This window comes from Hemitrygon akajei, chromosome 1 (assembly GCF_048418815.1).
Source record: "Hemitrygon akajei chromosome 1, sHemAka1.3, whole genome shotgun sequence".
Classification (NCBI taxonomy): Eukaryota; Metazoa; Chordata; class Chondrichthyes; order Myliobatiformes; family Dasyatidae; genus Hemitrygon; species Hemitrygon akajei.
In genome coordinates this window covers 215,683,108-215,709,286 of record NC_133124.1, presented here as the reverse complement: position 1 = coordinate 215,709,286, position 26,179 = coordinate 215,683,108, and the positions used below count along the sequence as shown (strand labels likewise).

General features: G+C 47.8%; 1 protein-coding gene across 2 annotated transcripts in view; it reads left to right on the top strand.

The window, feature by feature from the left end:
- LOC140735561 (zinc finger MIZ domain-containing protein 1-like) overlaps nucleotides 1-26,179 on the top strand; it is a 241,122-nt gene that overhangs the window by 26,761 nt on the left and 188,182 nt on the right. For both annotated transcript variants that reach the window (XM_073060760.1, XM_073060768.1), the window contains exon 2: nucleotides 9,127-9,254. In XM_073060760.1, coding sequence (XP_072916861.1) covers nucleotides 9,186-9,254 — 69 coding nt within the window. In that variant the 5' untranslated portion in view covers nucleotides 9,127-9,185. The remainder of the gene's footprint in view (nucleotides 1-9,126; nucleotides 9,255-26,179) is intronic.

The window sequence follows — 26,179 nt, the reverse complement described above, 5'->3', positions numbered from 1 at the left end:
TAATCACATCGCTCAGGTTAACAGAAATGGGCTTAATGACTGCGGCAGGAATGTGGTGTCTGCTGTCTGTATTGATTTGGAGGGAAATGCTCTGTTGTTTCTACGGCAACGTGGCTGAGCCCAGTGCAGGCGAGACTAATATAAATCCTAATGAAAACACAGATGAAGGGGATTGAAAGCAGGGTTGTGCGGTAAGCGGGCATTGTCAAACAGAAAGGATTACCCTGCCATTCCTCCTCCCCCCCCCCCACCCTTGCAGTGAAACAAACGCTTGTTTAGTTCAAGCACGCTATACGCTGCAGTAACTTGTCATTACAGTGCCCAGAGGTGGATGCTTTTCACGATGACACTCTGAAGTATTTGAACCTCCTTGACATAAGTCGCGGAGAACATATGGCGCGTGCGGAGAGCCTTTCCCATCGCTGCGTGCGCACTTGTGGAGGAGACGTGCTGTGAATGACATTTATGAGCCTGCAGCAGCCCAGGGGCTGCGGTGAAATTCCGCTCTCCGTGCATAGGTTGTGACATCGGTGCGGGTCAGAGCTCTCTCTCCTCCTCAGCTACTGAGCGCAGCACAAGTCCTTGTGTGCCCTGTCGTCCTCAAGGCAGAGATTCACAAAAATCATTGCAAAACCTCAGAAGAGAAACACACAAAATGCTGGAGGAACTCAGTAAGTCGGGCAGCATCTATGGAGATGAGTGAACGGTCGGTGTTTCAGGCTGAGACCCTTCATCGGGACACCAGGATCTTGGCCTGAAAAGTCGCCTCTTTATTTCTCTCTATAGATATTGCTGCCCTGCTGAGCCCCTAAAGCGTTTTGTGTGTGTTACTCTGGACTTCCAGCATCTGCAGAACCTCTTGTACCCTCAGAAGCAAATTCGGTTTCGAAAGATGCAGGCCTCCAGCTATGGGGAATCTCATTTCCCTCGGTCACTTCAAAGGGTTCTTTGGGGAAATTCATTTCACACCAGCCTCAACCTGTAGGGAATCTCATTTCCTGCAATCGCTTCCAAGGGGTTTTCCGTCCCTTTTGCTTGGAAATTTCTTCCACCGCTGTGCAGTGTTCTTAATTTCTTTTTCAAAGTTCAAAGTAAATTTATTATCAAAATACATATATGTCACCACATACAACCCTGAGATTCATCTTCTCAATAAATCTATAGAATAATAACCATGACAGAATCAGTGAAAGATCACCCAACTAGGGTGTTCAACCAGACTGCAGAAGGCAACAAGCTGTGCAAAAATACAAAAAAGAAGAAACAATGATAATAACAATAATAATCAATAAGCAATAAATATTGAGAAAATGAAATGAAGAGTCCTTGAAAGTGAGATCATAGGTTGTGGGAACATTTCAATGATGGGGCAAGTGAAGTTGAGTGACGTTATCCCCTTTGGTTCAAGAGCCTGATGGTTGAGTTGGCAGCCCTCGCTCTCCACGCGTGTCTCAGATAACCGGTGGCTGGGGAGTGTCTTAGTGAAACAGTTCCCCCTCCTCACGCTGTTCCTGGCCCAGTGGGGCTCAGAGGAGATGTCTCCACTCGTGAGGGCATTCCTGGAAACAAGGCTTGTTTTGTAGTACGTGGTAGTGGTATCAGTAGTTGCAATAATGGTGCCCTCCCTCGAGCCGACTGTGAAGTTGTCCTAAAGGGGTTGTATATTGGTGGCTGTAGACCCACCTATTCTGGTGACAAGACCTCGCAGTACCACCCCCTTTACCACTTGCTGACCACCACGGGATGTAAACCGGGAGGTTAATGGAGAACGCCTGTGCGTGACTTTGTTTAACATGGGGAGGCTGACACGTGGGCAGCCACTACACAATCCTTGACAGATCAGGGTCAGGGTCCAGTGGCAAGACGACGGGGGACCCTTCACTGTGGCAGCCTTCCTCTGCCTTCACCGCCGAGGTCTTAGTTGGATCGTGCGTTGTCTGGGGCCTCCACCTTGATCGTACCACCATAGGTGACCGTATCAGGAGCTAAACTCCAGACGCGTCACACTTGGGATCTCGGGAACTCACGAACCTTTGCACAAAATGATAATCCTTGGAGAAGTTTTGATGTATGGTTCGTCTGATAAACATATCTGAATCTGAAGAAGAGGGACCATTCCAAACTGACCAGCAGTTTGACCAGCTAACTGACCACTTAGCTGCTCTGAACCTACTCCTATCGCTGTCATTCCCACCAACTCCCCCCAGATTCCCCAATTCACCCATTCACTCGGGGCCGTTTACATCGGCTAGTTGCCCTACTGACTCCCCCCGTCTCTGGGAGCCGGAGAACCCAAGGAAAGCCCACAGACAGCGCCAGAGGTCAGGAATACGCCTGGGTCACTGGCACTGTGAGAGAGTGACTCTACAGGCTGCGCTGAACGATATAAATTGAAGCTGGTGGAGTGCGTTGAGAATTGGAGGTGGGGTTATTACTGAACAATGAGGGGAATGTCAGTGTAGCTTTCTGTAAGAGGTACTGCTCCTCTGATCAATAGGTCACAGGATCCTCCCTGCTGCTACGGCAGAATACACACAAGTGCCATCACAAAGAAGGCATGACAGCGCCTCAACTTTCTTATAAGTTTACGTCGATTCGGCATGTCACCAAAAACTTTGACGAGCTTCTATAGGTGCAGAGTATCCTGACTGGTTGTATCACTGCCTGGTATGGAAACGCTAATGCCCAGGAACGGAAAACCCTACAGAAAGAGGTGAACAGAGCCCAGTCCATCGCTGGCAAAGCCCCCCCCCCCCCCCCCAGTGCATCTACAAATGCCAGGTTCAAAGAAAGTTGCAGAGAGTTGTAAACTCAGTCAGCTCCATCATGGGCACTAGCCTCCGTAGCATCCAGGACATCTTCAAGGAGCAATGCTTCCATGAGGCAGCATCTATCGTTAACAACCCCCATAACCCTGGACATGGCCTCTGCTCATTACTACCATCAGGAAAGAGGTACAGGAGCCTGAAGACACACACTCAATGATTCGGGAAAAGCTTCTTCTCCTCTGTCATCTGATTTCTGAATGGACATTGAACCCATGAACACCACCTCACTACTATTTTTTAATTTTTATTTTTGTACTACATATTTAACTGCTATATACACTTAGTGTATTACAGTTTTCTCTCTGTTATCATGTATTGCATTGTAGTGCTGTCGCAAAGTGAACAAACTTCACAACGTGTGCCGGTGATAATAAACCGGATTCTGATTTCCTTACCCACGACCCCCCGCCACCCAGCCCATGCTCTCGTCTCGCTGCTGCCATCAGGCAGGAGGTACAGGAGCCTCAGGACACACACTTCCAGGTTCAACCATTTCAGTTATTACCCTTCAACCATCAGGGATGGATAACTTCACTCACCACAACTCTGAACTGATTCCACAACCTACAGACTCACTTTCAAGGTCTCTTTACAACTCATGTTCTCAGTATTATTTTGATTTGCACAGATTGTCTTCTCTTGCATTTTTCAGCCTTTTATTATATATAGTTTTTTCATAAATTCTTTTGTATTTCTTTATTTTTTTACTTAAATGCCCACAAGAAAATGAATCTCAGGGTAACATACACATACCTTGATAATAAATTTAGTTTGAACTTTTTGACTTTGGCTTGTGTGAGATTGGGTGTCTCCAAGTAATAAGGGATAAAGGATAATGAGAGCTTATCTTAATTATTATCCCTTCAGTATCTCATCTGTCCTGTAGGCATTGAGAGGCTGGGCTCAGCTGCAGTGTTGTAATACCTTGCTGAGACGTTGCTGTTGATGAGTGAGGTGGCTGCACCCAAACCAGGAGGGGATGGGACAGGAGCGGAGCGGAGGCTGTTGAAGGGATCGAAGGCCGACAAAATTAATGCCCTGCTGTGCCTGAGCAAACGATAAACCCAGGAGGCTGAGGAGTGATTGTATCGAGGTGTAAAATTCGTCAGGGGTATAGATATTGATCTCCTTCCCAAGGCTGGGGGATCAGGAACTACTGGGCATAGGTTTGAGGGGAGAGGAGAGGGGTTTCGTTGGCGCTTGAGGGGCAATCAGCAGGATTATGATTAACGACTCACGTGAGAGGTGATTTGTTGTTCGGTGGCAGCAGGACAGTGCAAGACACAAAATGAGTATGGATTACAGCATAAATAAATATTGCAAAATAAACGAATGGTGACAATAGGTTCATGGACCATTCAGAAATCTGATGGCGGAGGGGGAAGACGCTGCTCCTGCAGTCACTGAGTGTGGGTCTTCCTGCATCCGATCGTACCAGTGAGAAAAGGCATGTCCCAGGTGCTGAGGGTCCTAAGTGAAGTGCACCGGCTTCCTGAGGTACTCAGTTTTGAAGCTGTCCTCGATGGTGGAGATGGTTGTGCCTGCAATAGAGTCAGCTGAGGCCACAGTGTCCAGCAGCACCTTGTGATCCTGTGCATTGGAGCCACCATACTAGGCTGTGGCTCCTTTTATCATCAAACTACAGATCATTACCTTATGCAACCCAACATCCTGCGGGCATACACAGCAAATCTACAGAATAGTAACTATAACAGGATCAGTGAAAGATCAACCAGAGTGCAGAAGACAACAAACTGTGCAAATGCAGATGTAAATAAATAGCAGCAAATAACGAGAACATGAGATAAAGAGTCCTCAAAGTGAGATCATTGGTTGTGGGAACATCTCAATGGGATGAGTGTAGTTATCCCCTTTTGTTCAAGAGCCTGATGGTTGAGAGGTAGTAACTGCTCTTGAACCTGGTGCCCTGAGTCCTGGGGGCACTTGTACCTTCTACCTGATGGCAGAAGCGAGGGTCTGTGACGATGGACACTGTTTTCCTACAACAGTGTTTCATGTTTCTTCTCTGTGAATGTAGAGAAACATACGAATCTTCGGTGGCGTACCCAATCCTCCCAAATTCCTGACAAAGTCAAGCCATTGGTGTGCCTTTTCACGATTGCATCAATGTGTTGGACTCAGGATAGAACCTGTTGGCATCCAGGATCTTGAAACTGCTCACTAATTCTAATGCTGACCCCTTTGATGCGAGCTGGTGCATGTTATTCCAATTTCCTCTTCCTGCAGTCCACCTTCCTGAGTCGACCTTCCTGGTCCTCTTCCTGAAATCCGTCTTCCTGGTCATCTTCCTGAGTCCACTTCCATTAGTCCACCTTGCTGATACTGAGGGTAAGATAAGATAAAACTTTATTTATCCTGAAGGAAATTATTGGGTGAATGTTGTTGGGCAACACTCATCCAGCTGATCTGTCTCACTCCTGTACACCTCATCATGTTCATCTGAGACTTTGCCAACAACAGTGGTGTCACCTGTGAATTTATAGATGCCATTTGAATTAGGAGGTATGTATGGATGGCAGAGTGGAGATGCATCCCTACCAAAGGAGGTTTAAGCCGCTCCTTCCCTCCGCTAGCCTGCTGGTCACCCTCGGGCAAGGTGTAGCACCTGCTTAGCCCCCGATCAGGGTCACGTGAAGCCATGGGAGCAGGTGGTGGATGGTCGTATGAGCAGCTGGTGCAGATCACAAGTCCTGGTTATGTGACCACTGACGCCAGGTAGACAATCTCTGACGGGTATTGATAACGGCTGGGGTCACCCGACTTGTAAAGACACTGCCCTGAAGAAGGCAATGGTAAACACCTTCTGTTGAAAAATTTTCCAAGGACAATCATGGTCAGGGATAAGACATGATCACCCACATCAATACGACACAGCAGATAATGAGGATGATGGTATGTATATGAAATGAGCTGCCAGAGGTAGCGTCTGTGACAAATATGTTGGTGACTCAGTAGTGTGACAGTTAGCACTATGCTACTATGGCCCCAGTGGCCCTGGGTCGATTGCACTGTTGTCTGTAAAGAGTTTGTACGTTCTTGTGATTGCATGGGTTTCCTCCAGATGCTCCAGTTTCCTTCAACGTTCCAGAAACGGATGAGTTAGTAGGTTAATTGGTCGATGGATATAATTGGGTGGGTTAGGCTTGTTGGGCTGGAAGGTTGTGTCACCATGCTGAAACTCTAAATAAAATAAATAACAACATTTAAAAGACATCTGGACAGGTACATGGATTGGAAAGGTTTAGAAGGTTATGCGACAAATACTGGCAAATGGATTTCTGGAAGTCAAGGCCTGTTGGCAGGAGTCTGCGAATCCGCTGGGGTAGTGGAAGGCCCATCGTCTGAAACAGAGTCTGCTCGAGGCTGAAGAAGGCAGCCTATCTTGGGGTTAGAGGACTGTGTGTGTTTACGGATGGGAGAGGAGAACGGGGCTTCTCTTGTTCTTTTGTTGCCTGTGTTCTGTGATGTTCTGCCGAGTAGACATACATTAGACATACGTGTAAACAGCATAGTATGCTATGATAGCGCCAGAGTGTGTGGCGACACTAGCGGCCTGCCCCCAGCACATCCTTGGGTATGTTGATTGTTAATGAAAATGACACATTCCCATTTATTTATATTGAGATACAGTGGTATGGGCCCTTCTGGCCCTTCAAGCTGTGCCTCCCCGTAAACTCCAATTGAATCCTCGCCTAATCACAAGGATCAATCAACCTACCAACTGGTATGTCTTTGGACTGTGGGAGGAGGCTGAAATACCCGGAGGAAACCCATGCAGCCACGGGGAGAACGTACAAACTCCTTACAGGCAGGGCCGGGAATTGAACCTGCGTACTGTGAAGTGTTGTGCTAACCACTGCATTACTGTGCTGCCCATTCCCACTGTATGCCTCGATGCACACATGAAAAATAAATAAATTTGAATCTGGAAATGGGACTACCTTGGGATCATCTTGGTTGGCATGGAATAGATGGGCCAAAGGGTCTGATTGTATGTTGTATTACTCTATGGCGGGGATTCCCAACCTGGGTTCCTCGATCCCTCGGTTAATGGTAGGGATCCATGGCACAAAAGAGTTTGGGAACCCATGATCTGTGACTCTATATTTGCAGTATTTACTGTTTTACAAAGTATAAAAACAGCCAACCTTGACGTGTGACTGACCTTGCAAGTTCATGCGGTAATTATATATTTTGACTTATAGCTGTAGTTGAACACTGTAATTAAAATGAAACTGCTGCATCAGACTTGGCCCTGGATAAATCCAGTTTATCATGGGTTTGGTGGAGAGCAAAACGAGGTTTGGATTTCTCTGGCACCAGCGTCTCTCTTTGTGTTACCCCACCCCCCCCCCCCACCCCAGAACTTTAATGCCAGTGAAGATTAAAGATTGGCTTTATTTGTCACGTAAATCAGAACATCGAAAAGTGCAGTGAGATGCGTCGTTTTGTGCCGTCCGAGGATTGTGCTGGGGGCAGCCCACAATTGTTGGCAGCAACCTCCAAGAAGACCACAACCTTGTCGTTGGGTTCAGAGGCCTGCATGCTTCAGTGACCCGGAGAGCTATGCTGGCGGGGTCAGGGCTGTGTTCTTTGGCTTCTGGTAGGGTCACCCATGACAAACAGGTCAAAGGGTGGAGGCCTCTCCCCTATCTATTTCTCTCTCCCCCCTCTGTCCTCCCTTTCTCCTCTCTCTCTTGCCATCTTTCACTCCTTTTCTTTCTTTTTCACTCTCCCCCTCTTTCCCTCATCCCTCCTCCACTTCCACTCTCCATCTTTTGCCTTCTCTCTCACATGCACTCTCGCCTACTTTCCCTTATCCTTCTCAACCCGCTACTCCCTCCAGTTCTTCTCTCCCACCATAGCACGCACCATCCTTCTGTCTGTTTCCTGGGTGCCGGTGAGACACCCTTCACCAGCTTTCCTCCCATCCACACTTCACGTCCTCCTTCAGTGACGACCCTTTTAACTTCTCTCCCTGTTCCCACTTTCACTCCATTTTCTGCTGGGGAAGTCAAACGCCCAATATCTGGGGCCAAGCACTGAAGGTCATCGGTGTTGTGCTTTGAAACTTCAAAACATTAAACTAGTTCAAAGGAAAGCAAGAGAGTTGGGAGATACTTTGTTCTTACTTTAAGTGAGGTGCGCATGTATCACGTGGTGGCGTGTGAAATTCGTGTATCTATACAGGTAACCGTAATGAAATATTTAAACAAACAAGAATGCTTAATCAAGCAGTACATATATACAAGATTACCCAAATGTTAATTAAATATTAAATCTACAACAAAGAATGTTTGATCAAACAATATATTTACAATATTACTCAAATATTAAATGCACAACAATAGGCCCGGTTTGGGGGTGTGTGTGTGTGGTTTGGGAGGCTGGTTGTGTGTGTGTATGTGTGTGGGTGGGTGTGTGTATGTGGACATGCAGGTGTGTTGGTGTGTTTGGATGGGAGGTTGTCTAGTTGTGTGTGGGTGTCTGTGCATAGGTGTGTGTGTGTGTGTGTGTGTGTGTGGGTTTGGGAGGTGTGTGTATGCGTGTGCATGGGTGGTTGTGTGTGGGTAAGTGTGTGTGTTTGTGGGGGTTGTAAGTGGGTGTGAGTGTTTGAATGGGAGGCTGGTTGTGTGTGAGTGTATGTATGTGTGTGGGTGGGTGTGTGTGTATGTGGGTGTGCAGATGTGTTGGTGTGTGTGGATGTCTAGTGTGTGTGTGTGTGTGTGTGGGGGGGGGGTGGTGAGCTTGCTTTACAGTTGTCACACTCTGTGTTATTGTTGATCTGGACGTTGGACATGGTGTGTTGGTGCCGGAGTGTGAGTGAGGGCACTCGCGGGCTGCACCCGGCACATCCACAGGGATGTTGGTTGTTAATGCAGGCGATGCTTTTCACTCCACGTTTTGATGTACACGTGATAAATAAATCTGAATCTGAATGTTTTTCCTGGCAAAATTTAATGTAAATAAAATTCCTGGCTGTTGTTCACTGGAGTTCACCTGGACTTTATATCGAGTCGTACGTAGAGTGATAGAGTACTACATCGCCAAATCAGGCCCTTCAGCCCATCTAGGGTTGACCCACACCTGACCCACGTCCCTCCATACCCCTCCCATCCATGTACTTATCCAAACTTCTCTTAAAATGTCGAAATTGGACCCACATCCACCACTTCTTCATAAATATTTCACCTTTCACCTATGACCTCTAGTTCTAGTCTCACCCATCCTCAGTGGAAAAAGCCTGCATTTACCCTATCTGTACCCCTCATTCTAGGTGAAACCTGGAGGGGGAAATCGCTGACAGTTATGTAGAGGACGCCAGGAGCTGAAAGGATGAGCAGTCTCGTGTCCCTGGACAGACACATTCAACAAACAAATGTCCGTCTCCAGTGTATCAAGCAGGTATGTGCCTACGGTGTCGGGGGAAGGGACTCTTGTGATGAGGGGAGCTTCAGTCAGCTGACAGATAATCACGCTAACTCAATTTTTGTGTGGACGCTGAGTATTTCCATGTTTACTGGGTTGGCTTCAGAGCCACGTGGGACAGAAACAGCTCCTTCGGCCCATCGTCTCCGTGCTGACTCCCTGTGCTCATTCTTTTTTGACAGCTCCTGGTCTGTCACCTTCTCTTCCTCGGTGATTGTGTGTGTGCATGTATCTGTTTATACTTGTCTGTAGGTGTGTGTGTGTTCCTGTGTGTTAGTGTGTGTGTGTATGTATCTGTTAATACTTGTCTGTAGGTGTGTGTGTGTTCCTGTGTGTTAGTGTGTGTGTATGTATCTGTTTATACTTGTTTGTAGGTGTGTGTGTGTTCCTGTGTGTTAGTGTGTGTGTGTATGTATCTGTTAATACTTGTCTGTAGGTGTGTGTGTGTTCCTGTGTGTTAGTGTGTGTGTGTATGTATCTGTTAATACTTGTCTGTAGGTGTGTGTGTGTGTGTGTGTGTGTGTGTGTGTGTGTGTGTGAGTGTGTGTGTGTGTGTGTGTGTGTGTGTGTGTGTGTGTGTGTATGTATGTGTTAATATTTGTCTGTGTGTGTGTGTGTTAGTCTTGGGATGTGTGAGTGTATGTCTGTGTATATGTATTTGTGTATGTTTGTGCATGTGTGTTTGATCGTGTTTGACCGTGTGTGTGCGCACACGCGTGTGTTTGTATGTGTGTGCGCGCAAGTGAGCGAGCCTCTGCCTCTTAGGAACAGCATTGGTTTATAAACAAGCCCACACATCATTTTCACCAGTGCTGGCGGTTGGCATGGGAACAGCGTGAGCGGCTCCTGGCACCGTTTAAAATTCGACATGATGAGGGCTCGGCTGCCTGAAAAGTATGGGAAGTGTTTTAACCCTGTCAGTTCCAGAACTGTCAGGGGCAGGGATGATCAGGCAGGTATTGTGACCAGAGATCTGCCACAGGGTAAAAGAATAATTGAATATATACACAGTCTACAGTAGTTAGAATCCTCATTTCTAAATTGTAGTTTGTCATTTCTCCCACTAAATTTGGCACAGGCTGTGCGACTGTGGGAAGCATCACAATAGGAGCTCAGTCCTACGCTGCTGTTGCTGCAGTGCTGACCACGGACCCTACCTCTCTGCCTCCCACCCCCTCTCCCCTGCCCGCCCCGTCGGTGGAGCCCCCACAGTGCCTCCGTAATGGGGGATGTCGCATTGTCCCTGCAACTCCGGTTCCCCTGGGGCTAAGTGGGAGGAAGTCGCCTCTCGTGGCTGGAAGCGAGCAAGCTGCACAATTGGTTCTGAAGGGCTGTACGAGTGTTCTGAAATTTAAGGCCAGAGGAACTGCTGGCGAGGCACGAAGCTTTAACAGAGCAAAAGGACGACCGGCCTTTAACCAGGCGTCACTGCATCCTGAGGCATTGTACCCAAGGGTTAAAGGAGCCAGCTTGCACAGTGCATGACTTTAACTTGTGGAACATAGAACAGTACAGTACAGGCCCTTTGGCCCGTAATATTCTGCTAACCTTCTAAGCTACTCCAAGATCAGTCTGACCCTCCCCTCTGACATGGCCCTTCATTTTCCTGTCAGTGCCGGTAATGAAGATGATTTTACCCACTGGGATATGAAGCTACTCCTGGCGGTGTCTGTCTGTGAAATGTGCCGAGGTGATGCCGTGTCTTCGCCTGCTGTGCTGCAGAACATGATCTTTGCAATTTCCCACATGCGTGAAGCTTCTCATCGAAACACCGCCATACAGGAGTGAGATCAAAAAGGACCATTCAGGCACTTTGGACTAATCTTTCTACCAACTCCGAGATCAATCTAACCCTTCCTTCCCACAAAGCCCTCCATTTTTATATCATTCATGTGCCTAAGAATCTCTTAAATGCCCCTAATGTATCTGCCTCTACCACCATTGTATAGAAAATCTACCTCTGATATCCCCCCCATACTTTCCTCCAATCACCTCACAATAATTTCTACCCTGGGGGAAAATGTCCCTGACTAGTCATCTTGTACACCTCTGTCAAGTCTCCTCTCCTCCTCCTCCTCTCCAAAGAGAAAAGCCTTATCCTGCTCAATCTATCCTTAAAAGACATTCTCTCTAACCCAGGCAGCATCCTGGTAAATCCCTTCTGCACCCTCTCTAACCCAGGCAGCATCCTGGTAAATCCCTTCTGCACCCTCTCTAATCCAGACAGCATCCTGGTAAATCTCCTCTGCACCCTCTCTAATCCAAGCACTGTCCTGGTAAATCCCTTCTGTACCCTCTCTAATCCAGGCAGCATCCTGGTAAATCTCCTCTGCACCCTCTCTAATCCAGGCAGCATCCTGGTAAATCTCCTCTGCACCCTCTCTAATCCAGACAGCATCCTGCTAAATCCCTTCTGCACCCTCTCTAATCCAGGGAGCATCCTGGTCAATCTCCTCTGTACCCTCTCTAATCCAGGCAGCATCCTGGTGAATCTCCTCTACACACTGTCTAATCCAGGCAGCATCCTGGTCAATCTCCTCTGCACCCTCTCTAATCCAGGCAGCATCCTGGTCAATCTCCTCAGCACCCTCTCTAATCCAGGCAGCATCCTGGTGAATCTCCTCTGTACCCTCTCTAATCCAGGCAGCATCCTGGTAAATCTCCTCTGCACCCTCTCTAATCCAGGCAGCATCCTGGTGAATCTCCTCTACACACTCTCTAATCCAGGCAGCATCCTGGTGAATCTCCTCCGCACCCTCTCTAATCCAGGCAGCATCCTGGTGAATCTCCTCTACACACTCTCTAATCCAGGCAGCATCCTGGTGAATCTCCTCCGCACCCTCTCTAATCCAGGGAGCATCCTGGTGAATCTCCTCTGCACCCTCTCTAATCCAGGCAGCATCCTGGTGAATCTCCTCCGCACCCTCTCTAATCCAGGCAGCATCCTGGTGAATCTCCTCTGCACCCTCTCTAATCCAGGCAGCATCCTGGTCAATCTCCTCTGCACCCTCTCTAATCCAGGCAGCATCCTGGTGAATCTCCTCTGCACCCTCTCTAATCCAGGCAGCATCCTAGTGAATCTCCTCTGCACCCTCTCTAATCCAGGCAGCATCCTGGTGAATCTCCTCTGCACCCTCTCTAATCCAGGCAGCATCCTGGTGAATCTCCTCTGCACCCTCTCTAATCCAGGCAGCATCCTGGTGAATCTCCTCTGCACCCTCTCTAATCCAGGCAGCATCCTGGTGAATCTCCTCCGCACCCTCTCTAATCCAGGCAGCATCCTGGTGAATCTCCTCTGCACCCTCTCTAATCCAGGCAGCATCCTGGTCAATCTCCTCTGCACCCTCTCTAATCCAGGCAGCATCCTGGTCAATCTCCTCTGCACCCTCTCTAATCCAGGCAGCATCCTGGTGAATCTCCTCTGCACCCTCTCTAATCCAGGCAGCATCCTGGTGAATCTCCTCTGCACCCTCTCTAATCCAGGCAGCATCCTGGTGAATCTCCTCTGCACCCTCTCTAATCCAGGCAGCATCCTGGTGAATCTCCTCTGCACCCTCTCTAATCCAGGCAGCATCCTGGTGAATCTCCTCTGCACCCTCTCTAATCCAGGCAGCATCCTGGTGAATTTCCTCTGCACCCTCTCTAATCCAGGCAGCATCCTGGTGAATCTCCTCTGCACCCTCTCTAATCCAGGCAGCATCCTGGTGAATCTCCTCTGCACCCTCTCTAATCCAGGCAGCATCCTGGTGAATCTCCTCTTCACCCTCTCTAATCCAGGCAGCATCCTGGTGAATCTCCTCTGCACCCTCTCTAATCCAGGCAGCATCCTGGTCAATCTCCTCCGCAACCTGTCTAATCCAGGCAGCATCCTGGTAAATCTCCTCTGCACCCTCTCTAATCCAGGCAGCATCCTGGTCAATCTCCTCTGCACCCTCTCTAATCCAGGCAGCATCCTGGTGAATCTCCTCTGCACCCTCTCTAATCCAGGCAGCATCCAGGTAAATCTCCTCTGCACACTCTCTAATCCAGGCAGCATCCTGGTAAATCTCCTCTGCACACTCTCTAATCCAGGCAGCATCCTGGTGAATCTCCTCTGCACCCTCTCTAATCCAGACAGCATCCTGGTCAATCTCCTCTGCACCCTCTCTAATCCAGGCAGCATCCTGGTGAATCTCCTCTGCACCCTGGCTGTGAAGCTTCCGCACCCTTTCCATGAGGTGACCAGAACTGAACACAATGCTCCAGGTGGGGTGGAACAGGGTTTTGTAGAGTTGCAACATTATCTTGCGGCACTTGAACTGAATCTTCCGGCTAACGAAGGTCAACACACCATACACCTTCTTAGCCGCCCTATCAGCTTGTGCAACAACTTTGAGAAGTCTAGGGACGTGGGTCCCAAGGTCCCTCTGTTCCTCCACGTCATCCGGGGTTCTGCCATTAACCTTTAAATTTGACCTTCTGAAGCGAATCGCTTCACACTTTTCCAGACTGAACTCATCTAAAGGACTAAACAGACAGACAGACATACTTTATTGATCCCGAGGGAAACTGGGTTTCATTATAGTCGCACCAACCAAGAATAGTGTAGAGATATAGCAATATAAAACCAGAAATAATAATAATATAATAATAATAATAAATAATAAGTAAAGTCTTTAAGCAGGGATTTTTCCCCCAATGACTAACATGAAAGGGTGTAATTTTAAGGGAATTGGGGGAAAGTATAGAACATAGAATAGTACAGCGCGTTACAGGCCCTTCGGCCCACAATGTTGTGCTGACCCTCAAACCCTGCCTCCTATATAACCCCCCACCTTAAAAGAATAGGGAGGATGTCAGAGGTAAGTTCTTTACACAGAGAGTGGAGGGTGTGTGGAACACACTGTCAGGAGTGGTGGCTATTCTAAATGCTATTTCCTTACTTTTATTGTTTGCACAATTTTTTTTTTCTCTTTCTCTGCACATCGGGGGTTAGTTGATTTTTTTTTAATGGGTTCCTTTAGGTTTCTTGTTTGTTGGCTGCCTGTGAGGAGATGAATCACAAGGTTGTATAACGTATACATACTTTGATAATAAATGTACTTTGAACTTTGAATTTTTGGACTTTGGTGGAGGCAGATATATTAGGACATTGAAGAAGTGTCTAGATAGGCACACAGAGTATAAAACCAGTGGGCTAAATCGGAAGGAAAGGTTCGATTGATCTTAGAGTAGGTTCTAAGGTCAGCACAGCACTGTGGACTGAAGGGCCTGTGCTGTAGTGTTCTATGTCCTGTAGAGCAGTAGTTCCTGAGGCATTGTACCCAAGGGTGCTGGGAACCAGTTTGCAAAGTGCAGTCAGTCAGAATGTGAAGGTGTTGGATTTCAGAATCAGATTTAATATCTCCGGCATATGTCGTGAAATTTGTTGATTTTGCAGTAGCTGTACATTGAAATACATAATAGGGAATAAAAACTGTGAATTATGGTAAGTATGTGTATTAAAAAGTCAAACAGTGAAAAAATAGAAATAAAAAAAATTAGTGAGGTAGTGTTCATAGGTTCAGTCGGATGGCAGAGGGGAAGAAGCTGTTCCTGAATCGTTGAGTGTGTGCCTTCAGGCCCCTGATGGTAGCAATGAGAAGAGGGCATGTCCTGGGTGGTAGGGTCCTTAATGATGGTCGTCACCTTTTTGAGTGCTGTCACCTGGCTTGTGTCAGGGAGGGCCATAGCCCAGTTATCACCGTTCACTTCTGGGCCCTTTCCACTACTGATCCCACAATGAGGACTCACTGACCTTAACTCGTATCTCTTTGGAATGTAGGGGGGCGGAGCCGGAGTACAAAACTCTTTATAAAGACAGCAGCAGGAATTGAACCCCGATCTTACAGTTAGCACACTGTAAAAAGTTAGGCCGCCATGCCAGCCTTCAGCATAATAAAGGTCCAAAGAAGTTTAGTGTGTAACCATGACCAACAAATGTTCCTGAAGTTCAGGAAACCGCCATCATTGTGACAAAGCCATAGACCAGTCATGGTACAGAAAGGGGCCATTCAGTCCATCGAGTCAATGCTAGCTCAAAGTCCTACAGCATTGACACAGGCCATTCAGCCCACTGAATTTGTGCCATCTATCAGCTAACCATTTACACTGAGTTGGTGAATTGGTTTATTTTTCACACAGGTATCGAGATCTAGTGATAAGCCTTATTTTGCATGCCATCCGTACAGATCAGATAATTGCAAAGGCACATTGAGTTAGAACAAGGGTAAACAATAACAGAATACAGAATAAATTCACGAGTACGTTCATTATCAAAGTGTGTATGCAGTACACAACCCTGAGATTTGTCTTCCCACAGACAGCAACACCATGGAACCCGATCAAAGCAAACATCAAACACCCACTGAGCAAAAAGAAAGAACAAATCACATAAATGGCCAAAAAATGAGCAAATAACACACACAATGTAAAAGCTCCAGTCGTGAGATCATTGAAAGAGTCTAGGAATGTCGAGTTTGGTGCCGTTCAGTTCTATTCAGCGTCGTGTCGTTCGTTGACTGCAGGCCGCTGAGCCAGCCTGTCTCGATCAAAACCGCACAGAACAGCCGCAAAGAACGGAGCAACCAGAAACCAGGCACACATCATAACATAGACTGCAGAGTCTTCTGAAAAACGAGTCCAAATTGTTACAGAGAAAGTCCAGTGTCGGCAAGACATTAAGGTGCAAGGTCATAACAAGATATATTTTTAAGGACACAAGTCTCTCATTATAGAAACATAGAAACATAGAAAATAGGTGCAGGAGTAGGCCATTCAGCCCTTCAAGCCTGCACCGCCATTCAGTATGATCATGGCTGATCATCCAACTCAGAACCCTGTACCTGCTTTCTTTCCATACCCCCGATCCCTTTAGCCACAAGGGCCATATCTAACTTCCTCTTAAATATAGCCAATGAACCGGCCTCAACTGTTTCCTGTGGCAGAGAATTCCACAGATTCACCACTCTCTGTGTGAAGAAGTTCTTTCTCATCTCGGTCCTAAAAGGCTTCCCCTTTATCCTTAAACTGTGACTCCTCGTTCTGGACTTCCCCAACATCGGAAACAATCTTCCTGCATCCAGCCTGTCCAATCCCTTTAGAATTTCTGGACTTCCCATGTGGTCTTACAACAGAAACTGTTCTTGAGCCTGGTGGTATCTGCTTTTGTATCTTCTGGCAACACACACAGAATGGTGGAGGAACTCAGCAGGCCAGACAGCGTCTGTGGAGAAGAGTAAACAGTCGATGTTTCTGGCTGAGGCCCTTCATCAGGACTTGGGGGCGGGGGGGAGAAAGAAACGATGAGAAGTTAGGGCAAGAACTGGGGTGGGGGGAGGGGAGGAGGAAGTACAAGATGACAGGTGAAACCGGGAGGGGAGGGTGACGTAAAGAGCTGGGAAGGAGAAAAAGGGCTGGAGAAGGGGAATCCGATCGGAGAGAGTAGAAACCCATGGAAGAAAGGGAAGGGGGAGGGGCACCAGAGGACGGTGATGGGCAGGGAAGCAGATGAGGTGAGAGATGGAAGTGGGAATGGTGAAGGGGGGGGAGTAACATCACAGGAAGTTTGAGAAATCGATGTTGGTGCCATCAGGTTGGAATACTGTAAAAGGTGTTTTCCTCCAACCTGAGTGTGGCTTCGTTGTGGCAGTAGAGGATGCCATGGACTGACGTCTCCTTACCCTGCCCATCACCACACTCATTCCAATGACGTACAGGTTACTAGGTTAATTGGTCATGAGGCTGTAATTGGGCCGAGCGGGCTCATCGGGCCGGAAGGGCTTGTAATCATGCTGTATGTAAAAGAAATACAAAATTTTTGTAAAACTATAGGTCTCCCTGTAAGTATGGCTACCCACTTTCAGCATTAAACTGATTTAAATAGTTAGTAATCATTGTACGAAATGACTACTGCTTTTATATAAACTCTGGTTAGGCCACATCTGGAATATTGCATACAGTTCTGGTCGCCCCACTCTAGGAAGGATGTCCAGGCTTTGGAGAGGGCGCAGAATGCATCTACCAGGATGCTGCCTGGGTCAGAGGGCACGTGAGGCTGGATAAACTTGGGTTGTTTTCTCTGGAGCGGCAGAGGCTGAGGGCAGGTCTGATGGAGGTTTATGAGATTATGAGGGTCATAGACAGATTGGACAGAGTATCTGTTTCCCAGGGTTGAATGTCTAATACCAGAGGGTATTCATTGATGGTGAAAGGAAGTAAGTTTTTTACCCAGAGAATAGTGGTTACCTAGGATGTGCTGTCCAGTATGGTGGTAGAGGGTAACTGCATTAGAGGCTTCTAAGAGATGTTGAGATAGGCACATGGATGTAAGGAAGATGGAGGATATGGACATGGTGTAGGTAGGAGGGATTAGTTTTTGATTAGTTTTTCAGCTGGTTCAGGACAACATTATTGGCTAAATGGCCCTCCTGTGCTGTACTAGTCTGTGTTCTATGTTCTACGTCCCACACCACCAGGTTCAGGAACCATTATTACCCCTCAACCATCAGGTCCCACACCACCAGGTTCAGGGACAGTTATTACCCCTCAACCATCAGGTCCCACACCACCAGGTTCAGGGACAGTTATTACCCCTCAACCATCAGGTCCCACACCACCAGGTTCAGGGACAGTTATTACCCCTCAACCATCAGGTCCCACACCACCAGGTTCAGGAACAGTTATTACCCCTCAACCATCAGGTCCCACACCACCAGGTTCAGGGACAGTTATTACCCCTCAACCATCAGGTCCCACACCACCAGGTTCAGGAACAGTTATTACCCCTCAACCATCAGGTCCCACACCACCAGGTTCAGGAACAGTTATTACCCCTCAACCATCAGGACCCACACCACCAGGTTCAGGGACAGTTATTACCCCTCAACCATCAGGTCCCACACCACCAGGTTCAGGGACAGTTATTACCCCTCAACCATCAGGTCCCACACCACCAGGTTCAGGAACAGTTATTACCCCTCAACCATCAGGTCCCACACCACCAGGTTCAGGGACAGTTGTTACCCCTCAACCATCAGGTCCCACACCACCAGGTTCAGGGACAGTTATTACCCCTCAACCATCAGGTCCCACACCACCAGTTTCAGGGACAGTTATTACCCCTCAACCATCAGGTCCCACACCACCAGGTTCAGGGACAGTTATTACCCCTCAACCATCAGGTCCCACACCACCAGTTTCAGGGACAGTTATTACCCCTCAACCATCAGGACCCACACCACCAGGTTCAGGAACAGTTATGACCCCTCAACCATCAGGCTACCGAACCAGTGTGGATAATTTCACTCACCTCAACTCTGACCCGATTCCACAACCTGTGGACTGACTTTCTGGGACTCATCAACTCAGGTTCTCAGTGTTAAATATTATTTGCATGATTTGTCTTCTTTTGCATGTTAGTTGTTTTTCAGTCCTTTTTATGTATATTTTTTCATAGATTCTATTAATTATTTTGCTGTAAGTGCTTGCAAGGAAATGAATCTCAGGGTTGTATATGGTGACATATGCACTTCGATAATAAATTTATCTTGAACTTTGAACTTTACATAGTACGTGTTACTGGTGTGTAAATTGCAACTGTTTTGGCTTGTCGGTCTTTAATCCACTTTGATAGCTGCCTTCAAGTAACACAGAGGAGTTTTTGTTGTTTTGACTGTTTTCATTCACGGCACCGATTGCCGTGTCTGTTTCCTGGTGCGTCACTCAGCCTGTTGGAGCTTGCAGCCACTGATATTGCACTAAAAGCAGTGAGATGGTCTGCACGCCCTGTGATAAATCCTGCCAGAGGGTGAGAGGGAGCCCCTGCTCCAGGTAAACTGGCCTGGCCCGGTCTTGAATAACCTTCAAAGTTCAAAGTTAATTTATTATCAAGGTACAGACATACAAGTTTGGCCACTTTATCAGGTATGCCTGTACACCTGCTCATTAATGCAAATATCCTATCAGCCAGCTCAGTGTGGCACCGACTCATTTCATGAAAGCATGCAGACATGGTGGAGGGGTTCAGTTGTTGCTCTTACCAAACGTCAGAAGAAGTGTGATCTAAGTGACTTTGACCGTGCAATGATTGTTGGTGCCAGACAGGGTGAATGCAAGCAGGCATTTTCCACTGAGGCTAGGGGAGAAAAAAACCAGAGGACGTGGGTTAAGGGTGAAGGGGGAAAAGTTTAAAGGGAACTTTAGGGGGGGCTTCTTCACACAGAGAGTGGTGGGAGTGTGGAATGAGCTGCCAGATGAAGTGGTGAATGCGGGCTCACTTTTAACATTTGAGAAAAACTTGGACAGGTACATGGATGAGAGGGGTATGGAGGGATATGGGCCAGGTGCAGGTCAGTGGGACCAGGCAGAAAAATGGTTCGGCACAGCCAAGAAGGGCCAAAAGGCCTGTTTCTGTGCTGTAATGTTCTATGGTTCTATAGTTTGAGTATCTCAGAAACTGCTGATCTCCTGGGATTTTCATTCACAACAATCACAAGAGTTGCACAGAGAATGGTGTGAAAAGCAAAATAAAACATCCAGTGAGTGGCAGTTCTGTGTGTGGAAAAAGCTTTGTCGATGAGAGAGGTCAGAGGAGAACGGTCAGACTGGTTCAAGCTGACAGGAAGGCGACAGGAACTCAAGTAACCACAAATACAACAGTGGTGTGCAGAGGAGCATCTCTGAATTTACCACAGGGCAGATCTTGAAGTGGATCGGCTGCAGCAGCAGAGGAGCATGAACACAGGCTCAGTGACCACTTCATTAGATACAGGAGGTACATCATAAACTGTCCATTGCAGTATTTACCACCTTGAGGTTCATTTTCTTGCAGGCCTCACTGTAGAATAAAGAAATACAATAGAATCAATTAAAAAACACACACAATAGTCAAAAAGAAGACTAACTCTGCATATAAATAGATAAATACATACATAACAGACAGGTGGATAGATAGGTAGACAGACAAACTGAGAACATGAGTTCTAGAGTCCTTGAAGGTGAGTCTGTCAGTTGTGGAATTAGTTCAGATTTGAGGTGAGTATAGTTACACAGGTGGCGGGGTGGAGGTACATCTGTACCAAAGGAGGTGTGAGGTGCTCCTTCCCTCCGCGAGCCTGCAGGTCACCCTTGGGCAAGGTGTAGCACCTGCTTAGCCCCCGATCAGGGTCACAGGAAGCCACAGGAGTAGGTGGTGGATGGTCGTATGAGCAGTCGGTGCAGATCACAAGTCCTGGTTATGCGACCACTGACACCAGGCAGACAATCTCTGGAGCGTATTGACAACGGCTGGGGTCACCCATTTTGTAAAGGTATTGCCCAGAAGAAGGCAATGGCAAACCAATTCTATAGAAAAATTTGCCAAGAACAACCATGGTCATGGAAAGACCACAATCGCCCACGTCATAGGACATGGCGCACTGAATGAATGATAGTTATCCACGCTGGTCCTAGGCCATTTCAGTCCTGGATGTGCTCCCTTGTCAAAAACGTTAAAGTCTGCCCTGAGCCTTATAGGCTCATCAGGCCAGTGCTTTTATGCTGGTTTCCGTGGTGTGAAGCGTCTGAGAGTATGAGACTACCCCACCTCCCCCCAGATAGGATGCCAGTCTATCGCGAGGGTAACCCCCAGCATTTTGCCGGTACCCATTTTCAGCTGGGTGGACTGGAGCAATGTGTAGTTAAGTGCCTCGCTCAAGGATACAACACACTGCCTCGGCTGGGGCTCAAACTCACAACCTTCAGGTCGCTAGTCCAACACCTTAACCATTTGGCCACGCACCACACTTTCCCTTGTCAAAGGTGCCGTTCATAACTCACACAGTGCCTCACCGTCAGTGGGATATCGTAAATAGATGTAACGCCTGCCCAACAGGCTGGTATATGTCTCGGGGAAGAACTCCAGCCACTCTCCAACCCCACCTCCCGTATACACAGGTGCTGTGGAAAACAAGTTAATGCAGCGACGCACACACAATATCAAACTCACACCAGATACCGTTATAGAATATACTTTAAAGATTTTACTAGAACGAAAAGGTTACTAACAATACAGTAAATATGAAGGAAAATAAAATAAAAAGGCGCCAAAACTTATCAGAGTTCAGTCAGTTTAGTGCACATCGTTGGAGCTCAACCATCGAACCACTCGACCCCTCGTCGCTTTCCGCCGACCTCCACGTCCTCGCACCTGGGACCATCCCGGTGGTCGGCCGAGCAGTGCCGCACACATCTACCTTCCTTGGCGTCCTCTTCCCGACTCTCTGAAAAGACCGCGGAAACCCACCCAGCTCCCAGCCCCACAAGACAAAATAACATTTCCCCATTGGTTAACAAATGAATACAAACCTGTTATCAGCAAGTCTAAAGCTGAACAACTGCGAGAGAAAGCACTTATCATAACAAAGAAGCATTCCTACCCTTAACAAAACAAAGAAGCCATTTTGATTAACATACACAGTACATTGTACATAAAGAAAACAGCTGATGCTGGAAACATAGACATTGAGTTGTGCAGCATAGAGAAAGGCCCTTCGGCCCACACATGTCCGTGCTGACCAAGATGTACATGCAAGCTAATCCCACTTCCTGGCCCTTGGCCCATACCCCTCTGATCTCTTGCTGCGTGTATACCTGTCCACATCTGAAATGTATCTAATGTCCCTGCCTCACACACCTCCTCTGGCAGCTGGTTCCATATATCTACCAGCCACTGTGTCAAAAAGTTGCCATCATCCGAGATCAAATGGCAAGGCAGGCTTGATGGGCCAAATGGCCTATTTCTGCACCTCTGTCTTAGGGTCTCAGGTTCTTATTAAATCTATTGCCTCTCACCTTAAAACTGCATCTGTTAGTTTTTGATTCCACAACCCTGCTCACTCTATCTCTCGATGTCATGATTTTACACATTTACCCCTCAATCTCCTACGCTCCCAGGAGTCGAGGCCCAGACTGTTTACCCACGCCCTGTAACTCAGTCCATTGAGACCTGACATCTTTCTGCAATTAGTGCAGGTGCATCTCAAAGATGTTTCCTTAGCCGACGGCTCTGCTCTGCCTAACGTGGTGACAGAGTTGCTCAAACCCCATCTGTAAATCAAAACCAGGTTTGATATCACTGGCCTGTGAAATTTATTGACTTTGCAGCAGAAGTACAATACAATACATGATAATAAAGAGAAAATACGAATTACAGTAATTTATAGTTAAATAAATAGTGCAAAAATAGAAATAAAAAAAGTAGTGAGGTAGTGTTCATGGGTTCCTTGTCCATTCAAATGTCCGATAGTAGAGGGGAAGAAGCTGTTCCTGAATCGTTGAGTGTGTGCTTTCAGGCTCCTGAACCTCCTCCCTGATGGTAGCAACGAGAAGAGGGCATGTCCTGGGTTACTGGGGGTCTTTAATGATGGTCGCCCCCTTTTTGAGGCATCGCTCCCTGGAGATGCCCTGAGTACTACAGCGGCTAGTATCCATGATGGAGCTAACTGAGTTTACAAATTTTGCAGCTTACTTTGATCCTGTTCAGTAGCTCCCCCCCCCCCCAGTTAGAATGCACCCCATGGTACATTTGTAGAAATCTGCGAGTGTCTTTGGTGACACCAAATCTCCTCAAACTCCTAATGACATACATCCGCTGTCTTGCCTTCTTTGTAGCTGCATTGAATTGTTGGGACCAGGATGGATCCTCAGAATATTGACACCCAGCAACTTGAAATTGCTCACTCTCTCCACTTCTGACCCCTCTATGAGGACTTGTGTGTGTTCCTTCATCTTACCCTTTCTGTCCATAATCAGTTCTTTGTTCTTCACAAAATGCTGGTGGCCGAGACCCCTTGTTAGGGCTTCATAAGTTCCCTTCGTTTCGGCCTGAAATGTCGACAGCGCTTCTCCCTATAAATGCTGCCTGGCCTGCTGTGTTCCACCAGCATTTTGTGTGTGTTGCTTGAATTTCCAGCATCTGCAGATTTCCTCGTGTTTAGTTCTTTGTTCTTACTGACATCGAGTGCATGTTTGTTGCTGTGATGTGCTCTCGACAGAATGAGGAGGTGTGCTGGAGTGAGATAGATTGGCTGGTTGAGTGGTGTCACAACAGAAACCTTGCACTCAGCGTCAGTAAGACCAAGGAATTGATTGTGCACTTCGGGAATGGGAATTAAGGGTTATGCAGAAAAGACAGGTAGGTGGAGATGAGTCCACGGTCAGGTCAGCCATGATCTCATTGAATGGCGGAGCAGGCTCTACGAGCCCGATGGCCGACTCCTGCTCCTGTCTATGTCCTTACATACCAGTCCTCATTGAGGGGTCAGGGGTGAGCAGCTCCAAGTTCCTGGTCACCAGCATCTCTGACGGTCTATCCTGCGCACAAGGTATTGATGCAGTCATGAAGAAGGCACGACAGTGGCTAGACTTCATTTGGAGTTCGAGCAGATTTGGTATGTAACCAAAGACTCGAGCAGGTTTCTACAGCTGTACCGGCTGCATCACCGTCTGATGTGGACGTTCCAATGGCGTGGTCGAAAGAGGCTGCAGATGGTTGTGGACAGACAGCTCCATCACGGGCACCACCGTCCCCACCATTGAGGACGAGAGGGTGGCATCCATTGTGAAGGATCCTCACCGTGCCCTTCCCTCAGTACTACGTCAGGGAGTCTGAACAATGCAGAAATGGCTCCTTCCCTTCCACCGTCAGATTACTGAACGGTCCGTGAAACCATGAACACAACATTGCTCTGACACTCTGCACGTTTTCTGTAACAAAGTACTTTTTAACGTTATGTACTGTACTGCTGACGTGAAGCAGCAAATTTCACGACCTCCTGTGTGCCGGTGATAGAAACCTGGTTCCAATTCTGATTGGCCCTTCCTTTCTGACGTGGAAGTGGAAAGTGCTGGAAACACTCAGTGGGTCATCTCAGTGGTGTGGGTCGCGGAGACAACCGTCTCACGGCACCAGCAGACAACGTTCAATCACGACTTACCACGCTCTCCTGTGTGGAGTCAACACGTTCTCCCTGTCACCCAGTGGGTTCCCCTGGGTGCTCCGGTTTTTCCCCATGTCCCAAAGGTGTTCCGGGTTGGTAGGTTACTCGGTGAGGTAAATTACTCTGGGTGTGGGGGTGAGTGGGTGGCAGAAACTGTGTGTTGGATTGGACTGGATAATTGTAATTTTCCTTATAGTTTAACTTTCTAATGCTTGTTTGCATTTTATATCATCACCTTTGTGCATGTTCAGTGTGGTTGCCAGTGAGTTACCTGAATGGGGCTCTCTGATTGGTTGGTTCAAGCAATGGAATTTGAATGGAATGTCTGTTATCAGCAGTCTGGGAAAAGAGGGCCAGAGCATGTTGGTCCTCTCCCCACCCCATCTCCCCTCCCACCCCCCTCTCTCTCCCACCCCCCTCTCTCTCCCACCCCCCTCTCTCTCCCTCCCCCCTCTCTCTCCCACCCCCTTCTCTCCCACCCCCCTTCTCCCACCCCCCTCTCTCCCACCCCCTCTCTCCCACCCCCTCTCTCCCACCCCCCTCTCTCCCACCCCCCTCTCTCCCAGCCCTCTCTCCCACCCCCCTCTCCCACCCCCCTCTCTCCCACCCCCTCTCTCCCACCCCCCCTCTCCCACCCCCCCTCTCCCCACCCCTCCCCCTCCCCCTCTCTTCCCCCTTCCCTTCCAGAGTGCAGAAGACCACAAACTGTGCAAATGCAGATTTAAATAAACAGCAATAAATAACGAGACCATGAGGTAACTAGAAGAATCCTTCAAGCGAGATCATTGGTTGTGGGAATATCTCAGTAGATGAGTGTGGTTATCCTTTGGTTCAAGAGCCTGATGGTTGAGGGGTAGTAACTGATCTTGACCCTGGTCGTGCGTGTGAAATGTACACAGACGGCTGAATGGTCTCTTCCTGCAAGGTGCAACGTTTATAATTCTGTTTAATTTACAGAAGCGAATAAATCTTGTTTTAAGTATTTTTATTTTTGCTGTGTTGTATAGATAGTGAAAAGCCAGGAATAAGCCTCTGATTTGCTCAGTGATAAAGAGAACTTATTTCTCAGCCATTCCCAGGAGGAACAATTAAGTTCTGTCTGAACTCTCTGTTGGGGATTGGATACGAAAATTATCTGGGCCCAGAGGGATTGCTGGCTGTGTGTTCTAGAAACCAGAGAGATTGCTGGCTGTGCGTTCTAGAAACCAGAGGGATTGCTGGCTGTGCATTCTAGAAACCAGAGGGATTGCTGGGTGTGTGTTCTAGAAACCAGAGGGATTGCTGGATGTGTGTTCAGAAACCAGAGGGATTGCTGGATGTGTGTTCTAGAAACCAGAGGGATTGCTGGCTGTGTGTTCTAGAAACCAGAGGGATTGCTGGATGTGTGTTCTAGAAACCAGAGGGATTGCTGGCTGTGTGTTCAGAAACCAGAGGGATTGCTGGATGTGTGTTCTAGAAACCAGAGGGATTGCTGGATGTGTGTTCTAGAAACCAGAGAGATTGCTGGCTGTGTGTTCTAGAAACCAGAGGGATTGCTGGCTGTGCATTCTAGAAACCAGAGGGATTGCTGGATGTGTGTTCTAGAAACCAGAGGGATTGCTGGGTGTGTGTTCTAGAAACCAGAGGGATTGCTGGCTGTGTGTTCTAGAAACCAGAGGGATTGCTGGATGTGTGTTCTAGAAACCAGAGGGATTGCTGGATGTGCATTCTAGAAACCAGAGGGATTGCTGGATGTGTGTTCTAGAAACCAGAGGGATTGCTGGCTGTGTGCTCTAGAAACCAGAGGGATTGCTGGCTGTGTGTTCTAGAAACCAGAGGGATTGCTGGATGTGTGTTCTAGAAACCAGAGGGATTGCTGGATGTGTGTTCTAGAAACCAGAGGGATTGCTGGCTGTGTGCTCTAGA